The following is a 17,423-nucleotide window of genomic DNA, read 5'->3' on the forward strand; positions in this document are numbered from 1 at the left end:
CATTATAAAAGACAAAAAATGCATCTTTAAATTAATTTGAAATAAATGGATGGAGGATAAAAAACTGGATGAATTCTGCATAAATAAAGAGAAACTAAATCTATTCTGAAAATTTATTCTAATCTAAAGTAATTTATGTAAAGCTGTAAATTCCAGGTACAAGGGGGACACATTACAATTAATCCAACCTGTTAAATTCTTATAGGATCTGTTAACGAAATATCAAGTCTCATGCTCAATTAGATTTAAAGAGCTTCATGCACGTTTTATAAGGGTAAATCAATCTTTTTCTAAATAACAATGAGGAATATATTTTCTTTTTTCTATCTTGAAAAGATATATAATTATAATTTTATTTTCCTTCCATGTATCTGCTGTAATAACACAAATGCCACTTTTATAGAAAACATGGAATTAAAAATTACAAACTTCAAAGAAGGTCTTGTGCCAAGCTTTCTGAAATTGTTAAAATAATTTTTGCCGATTTTTCAATTTTGTGTGAATTAAAAAAAAATAAAGTTTAATTTTTTTACAAGAAAAAATACGGATGCCCCCCCCCCCCCTTTTATTGAAAACTATTGATACTGAAAGATTTTTTGTCAATTTCAAAAACACAAGATTTATTTTTATTTTGAAGCCATATTATCGGTTCCTTGTAGATTGTTTAGATTGAAGTATGATGAATCACAAAAATGCTCTTTCTGAAAGACCTTAAAAGTATGATGCTCAGTAGTCTGTAATGATGCCCAATCATGGAGTTTAAAAACTTTTGGTATATTTTCCATTGGTTGAATGGTTTTCAATTTCAACTTTTAAATTGGCCAACCCTCTTCCTAACTTTGTTTGCAAACAAGCATGATTTCTCTTGATTTTAAATATTTGTTTTGTTTCTAGATCGGTGTTCTTGTACAGTATAGTATCCCTGTACACTCAGAGTACTACAGTTCTCAGGAAAAATTGACATAAAAATAAATTTTGTTAAATCGAATTGATTTTTCAAAATTATTAAATAACGACGACAAATGTAAAAAAATTTCTACAAAAAACTATTAGTTGTTCAGGAACTTATTTCTCAATTGAAATTTTCTCAATAAATCAATGTTAGAATCAAAATTACTTCTTTTTCATCATTATGTTGAATTTCTTATTCTTTATGAATTTGTTCGCAGATTTCTTCAAATTCTTCAATGTCGTCTTTCAAATACAAATTCTAGGAAATGTACAGAAAATGTTTGTGAACAATGAGACATTACAGAAACCAATAACTGAATAAGATTACTTTTTTTCGATGACAATAGCTAAATTTATTTTCTCAACCTGTTTATAAACAACCAATTAGTTTACTGTAAATTTTTACTACATTTTTCGTCGTCATTATTTAAAAATCAATTTTCAAAATCATCACTTAAAAATTAACAATTTCTATGAGGATTTTAAAGATTGAATTTCTATCTTGCTGAATATATATGCACCGTAAAAACGTCTCATAGGATTCTTAAAACATTTCTACACAATACTACATTCTAAGTTCAACTGCCATACATTTAACTCAGTTAACTCCCTTCCTTTAAAGTCTTATTTTTAGCGGGTAACCCTGTACAATGTTCAATGCTAAAATGTCAAAATATCTGTCTGCAGATACTCCCCCGTATCACTCCGTATTCGGTACCATGTCTCCATATCGCTCTGACCGGCAGCGTGTACACAGTGATCTCTCTTGCTCTGGAGAGATTCATTACAGTTTGCTTCCCATTCAATACTTGTCAGGTTAGTTACTGATCCTTCATTACCTGATCCTTTAATAGCTGATCCTTCATTACCTGATTCTTCAGTACCTGACCCTTTAATACCTAATCCTTCAGTACCTGATCCTTCAGTACCTGATCCTTCAATACCTGATCCTTCATTACCTGACCCTTTAATACCTGATCCTTCATTACCTGATCCTTCAATACCTGATCCTTCAATACCTGATCCTTTAATACCTGATCCTTCAATACCTGATACTTTAATACCTGATCCTTTAATACCTGATCATTCAGTACCTGATTCTTCAATACCTGATCCTTCATTACCTGATCCTTTAATACCTGATCCATTAATACCTGATCCTTCATTACCTGATCCTTTAATACCTGATCCATCAATACCTGATCCTTCATTACCTGATCCTTTAATACCTGATCCTTCAATACCTGATCCTTCAATACCTGATCCTTCAATTCCTGATCCCTCAATACCGGGTCCTTCAATATCTTATCCTTCAATACCTGATCTGCGTTTTTAATGTTAAATGTTATAGATTTTGCTTTTGAATTGCTGATTTGTTTTCCGTAGAGTCAGGTCTTGTCAGATCACACTTTGCTCTGATTAGACCTGTGTGAGGAGTAGAGTTTTCAATTTAATTCCGTTGCACGGAATTTTCCGAAATTGCGCGGCATTGAGTGGAATTGCGTGGAATTGCGCGGAATTAGAGGGATCGCAATTGTGCACAAGTAAAATCCACTTGCGCAGCATTGGAAACCCTTAAAGGAGTTAGGACATGAAAGTGGATTGTGGAGAGCTTTATCAAAACTTTCCCGTGTTTTTATTAGAAACTTTAATCAAGTTATTTCTATCCTGAACACTCACCAGAATATATAATTAAAATGTAAATCATTTAATCTTTTTTCTTTGCTTTCATCATATTGTATAGAGAGCTAAGAAAACATTTATTTAACGACCTTAAACCAGATAATACAAATTTCTCTTTATTAACTTTCTTTCATTACACATTTTCTTTACCAGGGTTAAATTGCATTTTACCGAAACTTTATTTTGAGAAAAATTAGTTATCCGGAAATGACGTTTTAAACATGAAGTAAACACCCAACGTACCACTCCATTTCTCATTTAGTTTTGATTGATTAAAAAATGCGATGCTTCCATGGCGCCGCAACGCTCTTTTTCAGCGCTTGAACGCTGATTTAACGGCCACCATTTTTTTCCCTTTGTATTTAAAAAACTCTTCATTAATAAAATTTCCTTGTTTTTCTGGTTTCGATCCTTCATGTGTGTTTTAAAAAAAGAATTGGATCTGATCGGGTCAGACATTTATACACATATAGGATTTGAAACAGCATCGTATACAACATTTATAATAAAGTTGAATTAAACATAATAAAAGAATAACTCTTTGTAACCTTATTTCCCCCTCGTAAATAATATTAACAAGATCCCCCTGTCTAACCTACTATTACTGACAGTTAAATAAAGATTAACTGATTTACACCCTAATAGGATAAACAAAAACTGTTAGGTGTTGTTAACAAATGTCTAGAAAACTGTTAGGTGTTGTTAACAAATGTCTAGAAAACTGTTAGGTGTTGTTAACAAATGTCTAGGAAACTGTTAGGTATTGTTAACAAATGTCTAGAAAAGAAAAAAACCTACTTCTTTGTACTTCTCTGTCTTAAAGTAAATCTCTATTAGCTTAACTAGTTAACATAGTGCCTCAAAATATTGGATCTGTACGTGATATATTAGATCTGTACGTGATATATTGGATCTGTACGTGATATATTGGATCTTTACGTGAAATATTGGATCTGTACGTGATATATTGGATCTGTACGTGATATATTGGATCTTTACGTGAAATATTGGATCTGTACGTGATATATTGAATCTGTACGTGATATATTGGATCTGTACGTGATATATTGAATCTGTACGTGAAATATTGAATCTGTACGTAATATATTGGATCTGTACGTGAAATATTGGATCTGTACGTGATATATTGGATCTGTAGGTAATATATTGGATCTGTACGTGAAATATTGAATCTGTACGTGATATATTGGATCTGTACGTGAACCTGACATTTTTAAGCCCACAAGTAGTATTTAATGAAATCATTACTAAGTAAGTCTTGCCATTCAGTTAATTTCCTAAATTCTGCAAAAGTTCACGAATATATTAAGAAAGGAACTAATAAATTCAGGCAAATTCTAACGTTAATTATCCCCATATCTTTGCAATCTGATGTCACAGACCGTTGTTAGTTCAAATGGTTCAATTTGAATATCAAAGGTTTACACTTTTCAGTTTGAAAAGATAATGGGATTCGTTTAAGCGAGTAATCGTTTCCTTTTTCCATATTCTAAGTTATAAAATAAAATAAAAATTGTCTAAATATCTTAAATATCCGTAAATTTTTTAGGCATAAAGATAAGCTTTGGATTTATTATAAAATCAAAAGAAAAAACTAAATATTATAATGTCTAATTTTCAATGCTTATTTAGACACCCTGAAAAAATAATATACATTTTTAAAGATTTCATTTTCAACTTTTTGTTTGACCGGTCATTTACTTGTTTATTATTATATTATTCTTATCTTATTCAGGTCACGAATTAGATATGAAATATTTTCTTTTTTATCACTTGTTAATTATCTTCCAAATAACTTCCATCCACCATACTTAGTACTATATATTCCCACCACCATGTTTAGTCCTATACCTTCCCACCACCATATTTAGCCCTATATATTCCCTCCGCCATATTTAGTCCTATACCTTCTCACCACCATATTTAGTCCTATACCTTCCCTCCGCCATATTTAGTCCTATATATTCCCTCCGCCATATTTAGTCCTATATCTTCCCACCACCATATTTAGTCTTATACCTTTCCTCCGCCATATTTTGTCCTATATCTTCCCACCCCCATATTTAGTCCTATACCTTCCAACCACCATATTTAGTCCTATATATTCCCTCCGCCATATTTAGTCCTATATCTTCCCACCACCATATTTAGTTCTATACCTTCCCACCACCATATTTAGTCCTATACTTTTCCTCCGCCATATTTAGTAATATATCTTCCCACCACCATATTTAGTCCTATACCTTTCCTCCGCCATATTTAGTCCTATATCCTCCCACCACCATATTTAGTCCTATATCTTTCCTCCACCATATTTAGTCCTATATCTTCCCACCACCATATTTAGTCCTATGTCTTCCCACCCCCATATTTAGTCCTATTCCTTCTCTTCTCCATATTTAGTCCTATATCTTCCCTCCACCATATTTAGTCCTATATCTTCCCACCACCATATTTAATCCTATATCTTCCCACCACCGTATTTAGTCCTATACCTTCTCTTCCTCATATTAAGTCCTAAAGCTCCCCTCCACCATATTTAGTCCTATATCTTCCCTAAATTATATTTTGTCCCATATCTTCCCTCCACTATATTTTGTCCCATATCTTCCCTCCACTATATTTTGTCCTATATCTTCCCTACACTATATTTTGGCCTATATCATCCCTACACTAAATTTTGTCCCAAATCTTCCCTACACTATATTTTGTCCTATATCTTCCCTACACTATAGTTTGTCCTATATCATCCCTACACTTTATTTTGTCTTCTACTCGACCATATTTTCTAATGTATCTAACCTAACACCCCTGTCCCCCCTCCCCTCCTCTTCCTCTCAAGTTCTAAGTAATCTAATCAAAAAGTCACCTTTTCAATAGGAAATCCATTCATTCATCTGTCCGACGTGAGCTTCTTCTGAAAAGGATTTTATATATATATATATATGTATGTATGGGTGGACCTAAGGTTTCGCATATAGTTCGCTCGCGAAAAATGCGAAATTTCGCGAAAAAGTTTGCTAAAGACAAACGAAATTTTCACATTTTTTCGCGAAACTTTCGTTCGCTGGAAACCCTAGTTAGCAGATAAATTTTTTTAAAAACTTTTAATAGAATTAGGGAAAAGGTGCAGAAAACAAGATTTAGAAATATATTCACTCTTTACTTTTCATGAATTACAGGGTGTCCCTCAAAACATGACTTAAAGGTAGTTTAAATAGACCTCAGTAGTCGGACAACTTTTCTTTTTCTTACCCTTCTGCATCTTTAAAGTAACTGTAACACTCCTGTATGTCGCGTCCATTAGCGCCTGATCCAATCAGGGTTCAGTCAGGTGTTTGATGGCTATTCTGAATAAATCGAAATATTTTTGCGGTAACAGCTATATTTCTATCTATCTCATTATCCAATCGGAGTTATGAATCCTTAAATCGGCGTTATCAGTAAATGGAAATATTTACTTCTACTGAAACTATGGTGGTAAGCGTAATTTCATGTGAGTGTGACCCTCCATGCAAAGTGACAATGCACGATTCACAACAACACCAGCTTAAAGCTTTGTTTGATCAAGTATGAGTTAGATATCCATGTGAATTTTCTTTAAATCGTTTATTTTCATTTGCGGTTTCCACATTTTTGATCAGATTAAGGTTTAAAGGGTATCATTGTAGATCGAGCATTGTCATTTTTGAATGAAGGGTCACTTGAAATTGCGTTTACAATCCCTTTAGGGAACTTGTCAGCATAATACTGATACTTAAATTAGAAAATGTTAAATTAGTTCAGGTTTTCTTAATTTAAGATGTAAATATTTGATGGTTCTCTTTACTACAGAGTGTCCCAAAAAACATGGGAATTAAGTGACGAATTGGATATCGTCTTTGTTATGATTTAGCATTGTAATACTTAATTTCAAAAGCCTTAATATCATTATTTCTGCTACAGTTTATTTTATGAAAAGGGTAAATGGCATGTAAAGATGTGTCTATAATGTCTCCGCAAGTTGAACAGTGAAGACGGACAAGTTTACTCTGATTGTATACTGCAATTTTCTTGTTTTACTAAGTACAATCGTATGCAGTCAAAACATAAACAAACAAAAAGTCAATATAGCAGACGAAACTCTTACAGATTACAGCTTTCTCAGTAGGTATCACTATTCTAAATCAAAGAATTATTTAAAAAGACGATATCGAATTCGTCACTGAATTCCCTTGTTTATTGGGACACCCTGTACGTAATACGTACGTCGTACAATGACAGTCTTTTTAAGGAGGAAAAAACAGTGTGTCTCAACAAACATAAACATTTAAGGAAGACTTGTTTTAACAGTAACTCAAACTGCTTCTAGAAATATTTCTTACAAAATATAAAGTCGTATTTCCTTTGTGAGATTTATTTTCAATTCTCTGTGAGATCTGTTATAAATCTTGTCAATTTACAGGTAAATATATATTTCTTTGTTAAAGAGGATTTGTACGTAATTATTTTCATTTAAGGTTTCTCTACAAAAGTGACCTGCGCATTTATTGCTTTAAAAATAATGAAGAAACTATCAGAATTAAACCATTCTGAACATATGACGGATTAAAATGGTATCTTTAAATAGAGGATCTCTTGAAATTACAAAAGCAGTCCCTAGGAGGGGGTCCACTAAATATTCTGCTAGCAGAATCTGACTAGAAGTAAGGGAGGGGGTCCACTAAATATTGTAGTAAGGGAGGGGGTCCACTAAATATTGGAATTAGATACAGTACTTCATAAAATCCACTTGTGCACAGTTGAGTCTTGGGATTTCTAATACGTGATCTGCCATTTTAAGGGAGACATTTTACCATATTCAGATTCATTAAATGATATCCGAAATGTCAAAAAAAATATTTGTTGCTTATTTAGACATTTTTTCTAGAATGCTTGAAAACATTTATGTAATACAAGTATATACATAGTCCTGATGATATATTGCGTTCTACAAGTTTGTCCAGTTTATCTCTCCTCTAGACCTCCCTCTGATTTATGTATTTTCTCTTTTTAAGATCTGTTGCTGATGGCTGCACCAAAATATAAATATAGTTGCATCAGTTTTTATTTCATTCATGTAAATATATATTTTTATAAAAAGAGAAAACAATTTACTGAACTTCATCTTATTTTAAAACAGACCAAATTGAAGGAGATGCACACAACTTTTATTACAAATATTTGATTAAAAATGTACACGAAAAAAATTGAGTCTTTGCCACAAATTCTGATTTTCTACTCTAGTCTCCGATTCTATACTATATCTTTGCAACCCTATGTCGTCGATAAAAGGATTAGACAATTTCAATTTGTAGCAAAGACTTAATTCCTCCAGCAAAAAAACGCATGTAGAACTTGCGTTTAGAACAGAAAATCAATTTTTTGCACTTAAAAAAGAATTTTGTATGACCCATTCTTGTATTGTTGCTGCAAGTTCTGGAAAAAATGGTTAACTTAAGTATAGATTATTTTGGTCGACAAATTCTCAGGCACATTTTTGAGTGGTAGTATAGGATTATTCATGTCTTGGATTACGAATATTTTTGATATATTTGTTACATTTATGTGTTTAAAAAAAGTAAAAATCCCTTTTTTATTTAAACACATGACTACGAAAACTAAGGACGACATTTAACTAATATTTTATTTGCTTGAATATTTAGATGTATGATGGGATGGTGTATATAACTCTGATCACGGGGTTCTCTGTCCTCTACAACGTGAACAAGATGCTGGAGTTGGAGACAGTCGTGGCAACCACCAGGTAATATACATACATATTTGTATAGTATATACAGCAAATATATTGGATATGGATAGTGGATATATACAGCAAATATATTGATTTCAACTATTTTACAAAGATTCCATTAATTGTGTTCACAAAAAATGCTGCATAAATGTAAACATAGGACATGCATATATATATATATATATCTGTATATACAATGTTACCCACAAAGGAGAAGGCTAAAAAAGACCCAAAACTCTTTAATTTAATGACAATTTGAATGTTATATTTGATTTTCTGTCTTTTATATAGACTTTTAATGGTATCATATTAAATGCTTTTATGAAAAATTGTAGCTTGTTTTTAAGGATGCAAAAATGTAAGAAAAAGTACTCAATAACTTTGGTACAGTCGTCTCTGAAGTCTCATCCTTTGTGGGTAACCCTGTATAAATATGTTATCTTGGGAACCTATCTATGCCTTCCTCTTTAAAAGTCAGCCTCACACCTTAACTGTGTTTAACCAAACTCAGAATATTTCCGTGGTTCTAACGAAATCCTCAATCAAAATTAGGGGCATATCGGTCAAGGTTTTTTTATGAGTTATGAACTTATGATTGGACATACAAACATCCTGACAGAGATTATTACTGTAAATACATAAATAGATATATGTATACAACTGATGTATACTTTACATAAATATACGTATACATGTAAGTATGTATTAGGCAAGTTTATCGGTTTCCAATAATTTGTTTTCTTTATGTTTTGTTTCTGAAACAAAACATACATAGACATACAGTGAGACCCATAAATCTGTGAAGTATAGGAAGATGAGATTTAACCAATCCTATTCATATCATATGAATTGTTACAAAGCAAATAGTTTGAACTTATTAAAGGGACTGTAAAGGAAAAATGAAAGGAGGTATAGGCTAAAACATTTTTGGAGTTGATCGAAATCCATGAGGTTTTCTTCTATTATTATTTCAATTTAATAATGTTTCATTTGTTAAAGATATAATTGATAATATTATTTAAATGTAAGGTTGTTAATCGTTTTTGAAAACGATCTTTAAACGATCGTTTCGTTTTCGGAAAAAAGGTCGTTTTTAAAAACGACCCACACGTTTTGAATTTTTAGAAAACGAATAATGACCGTTTTTGAAAACGATATTTTTTATAAAAACGATTTTGTTTTTGAAAAAAAAAATTAATTATTTTTACGATCTTTAACGAAGGCTTTTCATTAACGATCGTTAACGAAACGAAGAATTTTATAAAAACGGTCGTTTTTGGAAAAACTATCGTTTTTGAAAAAAAAAATTACACGCACGTTTATTGAATCTCGTCTTACATATAGTTAAACAGTTGTGGTGGAGCTAAAACTTCTTGATATTTTCTTACAAACTACTCAATGATTAGTACAAATGCCCTTCATATCGGTTTCCTCTCTTCGTTAACGATCGTTAACCAAGGGCCGTCGTTAATGATCGTTAATGAAACGACGAGTTTTACAAAAACAATCGTTTATAAAAACAATCGCTTTTAAAAAAAATATAAACGTTAACATCTCTATTCACGTCCGTATCATGTGACCAGAACTCCCACCAATGGCAGTGCAGTATACTGGTCACGAGAAATAGACGGAGTCACGTGATAATGATACTGCATTACCGTTGGTGGGAGTTCTGGTCACATGATACGGATGTATTTACATCAATTTCTCAATCAACTGCTAAAATTCTTGGGTTTCAGCCTATGCCCCCTTTCATTTTTCCTTTACAGTCTCTTCAAGTGAAAAGGTGTCTGTATGTGTACACTGCACAATTGCTGTGTTTCATTCTTATTGAGTCTAACAGTCGTCTTCCTGTTCCGCATTTGTATGGGTTCCACTGTATAAGTCTCTAACATCGTTGTGTGTATGTGAAGTTTAGATAATGTTGCCAATATAAATTGGCAAAATATTTCTTCGATTAGATGATGTAAAGTTTACCATTATATGAACACTGCAAAATATTAGAATTGGCAATCCTTTATTAGCAAAAGCATTTGGCAGAATTGTTTTTGTGAGAAAATCATTAAAATTGTCTCCAGCTCCATTCAAAACCATTCAGAAGAATTCTTTATGGAAAACCCTCGAATGAAAATCATCAATTATCAATAAATAAAAAAGGGAACATTTCAAAAATCTGTTATTAGTCATAGGTTTGAAGGGAAACGTTTGCACTTTTAAAAAATAGGGCCACTTATCTTGAAGTTTACAGTCCCTTTAATACTTGGTAATTCCAGAGAATTTTCATTATTTTCCCTTGTTTTTTAGTCTTTTAAGCAAGTTTGCACGCACTGATTAATTTTTATTGAAGATGGGATAAAAATCTTATCATCAAATATTTAATATTGTAAATATTGGTTTCTCCATTTTTCGATAAAAAGTTACTATTTTTAACTTTTTTTTAAAGTAAAATTAGAAATATCAGTATAGAGTTCAGGGATTTTTCAATTCAGTTCAGAGATTGTCTTATTTGTAATCAGTCTAGGGCACTTCGCGCCCCCTTCCTTCTTCGCAATTTTAACTTAGTTTTAAATATTGCCCTGAGAGTGACCATTATTAATCATTTGCAAATTTTGGCGAATTTTTCTGTTTAATTTGGCGCAAATTTGAAATTAATGACCGTCGACAATTTTTTTCCAAGCTAAACGTTTTAAATTTGACATTTGGGGTCGTGTGAGTTGCCATAAAAAATTGGGCCTGATGATAGGTTCCGCCGTTTTGACGTTTTTTGGATACTAAGCTAGAGACGAACAAACAGACAAGCAAAGTATATATTTAGATTTAGATTTTAATATTGTATGTATTATTAGCGTGAGTAATGTGAATATATATATAGATTTAGATTAAAATATTGTATTATTAGCGTGAGTAATGTGAATATATATATAGATTTAGATTTAAATATTGTATTATTAGCGTGAGTAATGTGAATATATATATATATATAGATTTAGATTCAAATATTGTATGTATTATTAGCGTGAGTAATGTGAATGAGTTTGGTGAAAATATTACTCAAATATTTGAAGAAATTGTTCTACAGCCGACTCCTCTCAGGTAACATTCTTATTTTTTTTTTACAATATAAAGTGTTTGAGCATTATTCTGACTTAAATTTGGACGATGAAAATATTGGATTTTGTGAATCGGATTTTGTGGTACTTAAAACTTCATTTATTTGTGTTATTCTATCTGCTTAGTTGGGTTTTATATTCTCAAATGAGTGGGATGAAATAGAGAAGTTTAAAACTTGAGAGTTTAGAATTTCTCTTGTATATGTCCAAAACTTGAAAACATTTTTAATAAAAGTTTGAAGAAGAAGAAGACCGGGTCGGTAAATACAGGTCTCCGGTTCCAGAAAGGGATTTGTTATCATACAGATTACAGGATTACCCAAAAAGAATGATACTTCAAAGAAGATTTTACAGAATTTCTTTTTTTCTAACATTCTTGGTGCCTGCTATCTTCTTACAAGAAGGGATTGATTCAATTGGTGTGCTTTCCCATTTTTACGTCTATTGTCTGTATGTGCAACTCGGCCGGCCTGGCGGCCTAAAAGTCGGTATGGATTTTAAAATGAACGTGAGTTTTCAGTTTAATTCGAATCGTTAGGTTGTCACTAAATTATCATCATTTGTGATTAGCTTTGTATATAGAAACCTCTAATCCTGTGATAGGTGATAGAATAATGGATAGTATTATCATAAAAAGAAAATAAACATCAAATATGAAAAAGTCCTCTATTCTGACAATATGAAATTACTTTTACAAAGTAATTATTTTTATAATGAAAAAAAATCCAATCAAATAGTACATGTCCGATATGATAATGTTATGTATATTTTGTTTCTCTAAATATGAACACTGTACCAGACGACTATAGAATGTCGTCTTCTTTCATTCTTTTTATTTTGAATTGTGAATAAGGATTTTTTTATTTGCAACTGGTTTATTTATAATTTATTTATAATAACCTTAGATTTTGTTACTTTCTATCTTAGGAACCCAGCTGTGCCTGGAAACTATTTTTTTCTCTATAGAAACCAAACCACTCAACTTAGATCAAGCTAAAAATATTCCCGTGGTTCTACCGAGTTTCCCAATCCAAATTTGAGCCAAATCGGTCAAGGGGTTCCTGAGTTATGAACGAAGACGACCATAATTTAATAATGTTTTGATTAACAGTGTATATCTGAATAATATTATTTTCTAATTGTAGAGAATCTGAGTTCTACACCAAGTATATCGTATTCCTGCTAAACTTCCTTGTCATGGGTAAGTACTGTGTCTCATGCTCTAAAGCAAGGTCTCGATGAGAATTTTGCCAACTAATTCTTTAAAACCAAAGCTAACAAGTTCTCAATAGTGCTAAAATGTACAGAAAAGCAAAAGTGAGGTAGAGCGGTAAAATCTAACCTCAAGGTGTTGCGACACTTCAAAGTCGACCCTGTCTTAAAAATTTATGAGACTGTTTATAAGCATGCTGAATCTATGTCGATTGATAAAAATCATGTTTAAAACTATGAACATATGTCGTTGTGGTTGGAATTTGGATAATATGTCCGTCTTTCTTAATGGCATTTTAATTATAAGAGCTTTGAACTCTGATAGATCAAACACTCTAAGTTTGAAAAACTAAAGGTTTGCACTTTCAGGCTGCAAAGATATAGGGATTAGAAAAGTTTGAGTTTGTGGCATGAACTCAGTTCCTTAAATAATGAACTGACGATTTCGTTAATTATAAATAAAAATGAAAAGAAAAAAATGAGAAAAAAAATTATAATTGATGCATTTTTTTTAATAAAATTCATCGGTCCTTAATTTTACGTTAATTCAACGAAACGCTCACGAACGAATCGAAAATTAGTGACGTGCCCAACCCTAGTCACGTGCGCAGACCTAGCCACATGCCCAGCTCTAGTAACGTGCCCATGGCCCTAGTCACGTGCCCAGCCCTAGTAACGTGCCCAGTCCTAGTCACGTGCCCAAACCTAGTCACGTGCCCAGCCCTAATTACGGGCCCAGCCCTAGTCAAGGCAACCCTGACTGATCGAGGGTTTTTCTTTGTTTTCTGAGCTTAATTTATTGACCCACTGGAGCCAAGGATTGGAAAATAAACCATCCTTTTCAAACTAAATCTTCCAAGATACTTTTTGGTGTCAGTCAATTTTATAAACTTGATTTTTGTATATTTTGCAAGACAATGCACTAACAATGTATATTTTGCAAGACAATGCACTAACAATGTATATTTTGCAAGACAATGCACTAACTAAATATATATTTTGCAAGACAATGCACTAACTAAATGTATATTTTGCAAGACAATGCACTAACTAAATGTATATTTTGCAAGACAATGTACTAACTAAATGTATATTTTGCAAGACAATGCCTTAACTATATCTGAAAATCATGCGGGTTTAGACAGCAGAAACAATAAAGTAAATTGACAAATCCATTTCTAAAAACAGTGGCTTTAGATAAAAATATGATTCGATGTTTAAAGAACAAACCTCATTTATTTGAGACCCATGAAACTGTGGAATAGGAATACGACTGAAGTTAAATTCAACTCATGATTTCATATTGTTCATTAATTATGAAACAAGCTACTAATATAACTATTTGCTTTAAATCAAACATCAAATACAAATAAAAATTACTAAGATGTCGTTTTAATATCCACAGTTTTAATGATCCCACTTCATATTTTCTATTGCTTAGGTTTACTGCCTGTTATTCTTCTCTCCGTTCTAAACTTTTGTATCTACAGATCTATAGCCAAAGCAACAAGAAACCATAATAACATATCTTCAGATATCAGGTTAGTTTAGGGATAATATATTCAGATATCACGTTATATCATGGATAATATATTCTTATATCAGGAATTATATCATGGATAATATATTCAGATATTAGGTTAGTTTAGGGATAATATATTCATACATCAGGTTATATCATGGATAATATATTCTTATAACAGGAATTATATCATGGATAATATATTCAGATATCAGGTTAGTTTAGGGATAATATATTCAGATATCACGTTATATCATGGATAATATATTCAGATATCAGGTTAGTTTAAGGATAATATATTCTTATATCAAGTTATATCATGGATAATATATTCAGATATCAAGTTAGTTTAGGGATAATATATTCATACATCAGGTTATATCATGGATAATATCTTCAGATATCAGGTTAGTTTAGGGATAATATATTCTTATATCAGGTTATATCATGGATAATATATTCAGATATCAGGTTAGTTTAGGGATAATGTATTCTTATATCAGGTTATATCATCGATAATATATTCATACATCAGGTTATATCATGGATAATATATTCAGATATAAGGTTAGATCAGGGATAATATATTCAGATATCAGATTTGATTTGTCTTCAAAATTAGCAATTTCTAATATCACTTAAAGATATATTTCTTAATCATAAAAGTTAGTCCCACTTTTTAATTATTCTTGAAAGTATTATTTGACTAAGAAATACCCTTCAAGAAGGATTAAGGACTAAGTGAGTCCCGCATCATTGTTTGAGCCCAATTCTATCAGTATTTGAATGATCAAATTGTGCTTTTACAATAGACAGTACCTAGAGAAGCATGAATTTGGTCTATAGTTCAACCATCTTTAATTTTGTCTATAGTTCAACTATCTTTAATTTTGTCTATAGTTCAACCATCTTCAATTTGGTCTATAGTTCAACCATCTTCAATTTGGTCTTTAGTTCAACCATCTTCAATTTGGTCTATAGTTCAACCATCTTTAATTTGGTCTATATAGTTCAACCATCTTGAATTTGGTCTATAGTTCAACCATCTTCAATTTGGACTATAGTTCAACCATCTTCAAATGTGCAGTGTTGACATTTTGTACTTATTATTTGAAACCCATCCGCAGACCAATAAGTATTGAAGAAAAAAAGAAAAATTGATATTTAATTGGTTAAATTTTGATTGAAAGTCATAGCTTGCTGATTCAAGGATAGAACTATATAATCCCTGCGACAGGTTGATTATAAAATTAGAATTTCTTCTTTCCATATTTACCTTCCCGGCCTCCTCGTCCTTTCCAAGAAAAGTAGGAAAACATCCAGCGCATTGCAGTTAATTGTCTAAACTTCTCTGGAATACTTAAATTTATTCCATAAACATCTTATTTATGTCAAAATAAACCCGTTATTTCCTAGACTAAACTTTTAAAATAGGATTTTTCAACACGCTACTCTGACTAGATCAAGGATTTGGGATGCTGCTGGAGCCCCTAAATCTTTTATATATGGCTGTTAACATCTATTTATACATCTAGATTATTCCGAAACCCTGTGCTTTCCTCTTGTGCTTTTGCTATGAAATATATGTTTTTCTTCCGAAATACTTGCTGTAACAAAGACGACATCTAAATATACTGCAGGATTACAGGATTCATTCAAGGATAAACTTATGAACGGGAAAAGTAATTATAAATTGAAATCATTATAAATCAATGCTAGCTACAATTGTAAATGAAAAGATTATATAAATATATTCATTTTGTCCATTCTCAACATGAAACACAAGACAAATTGTGACAAAAACAGCCCCCCCTCATAACCCTCTAAATACACCACCGTGGGCATGGATAGGTCTAGATCCTGGTAAAACATTATGTTTAGATTTTTAGTATTTGCATTGCATTACATTATTTTTGATGGATTTTGAATGATCAACCAAAATATTCCGATTTTAGATTTCTAGATTTGGTTTTTTTCTAAATTCATTGTTCTTTCTAGATTCATTGTTCTTTCTAGATTCACTGTTTTTCTAGATTCATTCTTCTCTCTTGATTCATTGTTCTTTCTAGATTCATTGTTCTTTCTAGATTCCTTGTTCTTTCTCGGTTCATTGTTTTTTCTCGGTTCATTGTTTTTTCTAGATTAATTGTTCTTTCTAGATTCATTGTTCTAGATTCACTGTTCTTTCTAGATTCATTGTTCTTTCTAGATTCATTGTTCTTTTTAATTCATTATTTTTTCTAGATTTATTGTTCTTTCTAGATTCATTGTTCTTTGTTAATTCAGTATTCTTTCTAGATTCAATGTTTTTTTCTAGATTCATTGCTCTTTTTAAATTCATGTTCTTTCTAGATTCGTTGTTCTCTCTAGATTTATTGTTCTTTTTAGATTCATTGTTCTTTCTAGATTTATTGTTCTCTCTAGATTCATCGTTCTTTCTAGAATCAATGTTTTTTCTAGATTCATTGTTCTTTCTTAATTCAGTGTTCTTTCTAGATTAATTGTTCTTTCTAGATTCATTGTTCTTTCTAGATTCACTGTTCTTTCTAGATTCATTGTTCTTTCTAGATTCATTGTTCTTTTTAGATTCATTATTTTTTCTAGATTTATTGTTCTTTCTAGATTCATTGTTCTTTGTTAATTCAGTATTCTTTCTAGATTCAATGTTTTTTTTCTAGATTCATTGCTCTTTTTAAATTCATGTTCTTTCTAGATTCGTTGTTCTCTCTAGATTTATTGTTCTTTCTAGATTCATTGTTCTTTCTAGATTTATTGTTCTCTCTAGATTCATCGTTCTTTCTAGAATCAATGTTTTTTCTAGATTCATTGTTCTTTTTTAATTCAGTGTTCTTTCTAGATTCATTGTTCTTTCTAGATTCATTGTTCTTTCTAGATTCATTGTTCTTTTTAGATTCACTGTTCTTTCTAGATTCATTGTTCTGTCTAGATTCATTGTTCTCTCTAGATTTATTGTTCTTTTTAGATTCATTGATCTTTCTAGATTCATTGATCTTTCCAGATTCATTGTTCTTTCTAGATTCATTGTTCTTTCTAGTTTCATTGTTCTTTCTAGATTCATTGTTCTTTCTAGATTCATTGTTCTTTCTAGATTCATTGTTCTTTCTAGATTCATCGTTATTTCTAGATTCAT

General features: G+C 31.3%; 1 protein-coding gene across 1 annotated transcript; it reads left to right on the forward strand.

Annotated features, from left to right (window-relative positions):
- Positions 1-1,641: 1,641 nt before the first annotated feature.
- Positions 1,642-14,620, forward strand: LOC111701573 (uncharacterized). The gene is made up of 7 exons (XM_023472918.1): positions 1,642-1,767; positions 8,340-8,440; positions 11,444-11,521; positions 12,684-12,739; positions 14,192-14,291; positions 14,481-14,487; positions 14,609-14,620. Exons 2-7 carry the CDS (start codon positions 8,340-8,342, stop codon positions 14,618-14,620), a joined length of 354 nt encoding a protein of 117 aa, XP_023328686.1. The 5' UTR covers positions 1,642-1,767.
- The last annotated feature ends 2,803 nt before the right edge of the window (positions 14,621-17,423 follow it).

Source organism: Eurytemora carolleeae, unplaced genomic scaffold, assembly GCF_000591075.1.
Source record: "Eurytemora carolleeae unplaced genomic scaffold, Eaff_2.0 scaffold151, whole genome shotgun sequence".
Taxonomy (NCBI): domain Eukaryota; kingdom Metazoa; phylum Arthropoda; class Copepoda; order Calanoida; family Temoridae; genus Eurytemora; species Eurytemora carolleeae.

Excerpts from the sequence above, each read along its gene's own strand:
- LOC111701573 (XM_023472918.1), top strand. The coding sequence starts at position 8,340 with ATGTATGATGGGATGGTGTATATAACTCTGATCACGGGGTTCTCTGTC. Across the intron at positions 11,522-12,683 it reads CTACAGCCGACTCCTCTCAG|AGAATCTGAGTTCTACACCA; the intron begins GTAACATTCTTA and ends TTCTAATTGTAG. Across the intron at positions 12,740-14,191 it reads GCTAAACTTCCTTGTCATGG|GTTTACTGCCTGTTATTCTT; the intron begins GTAAGTACTGTG and ends TCTATTGCTTAG.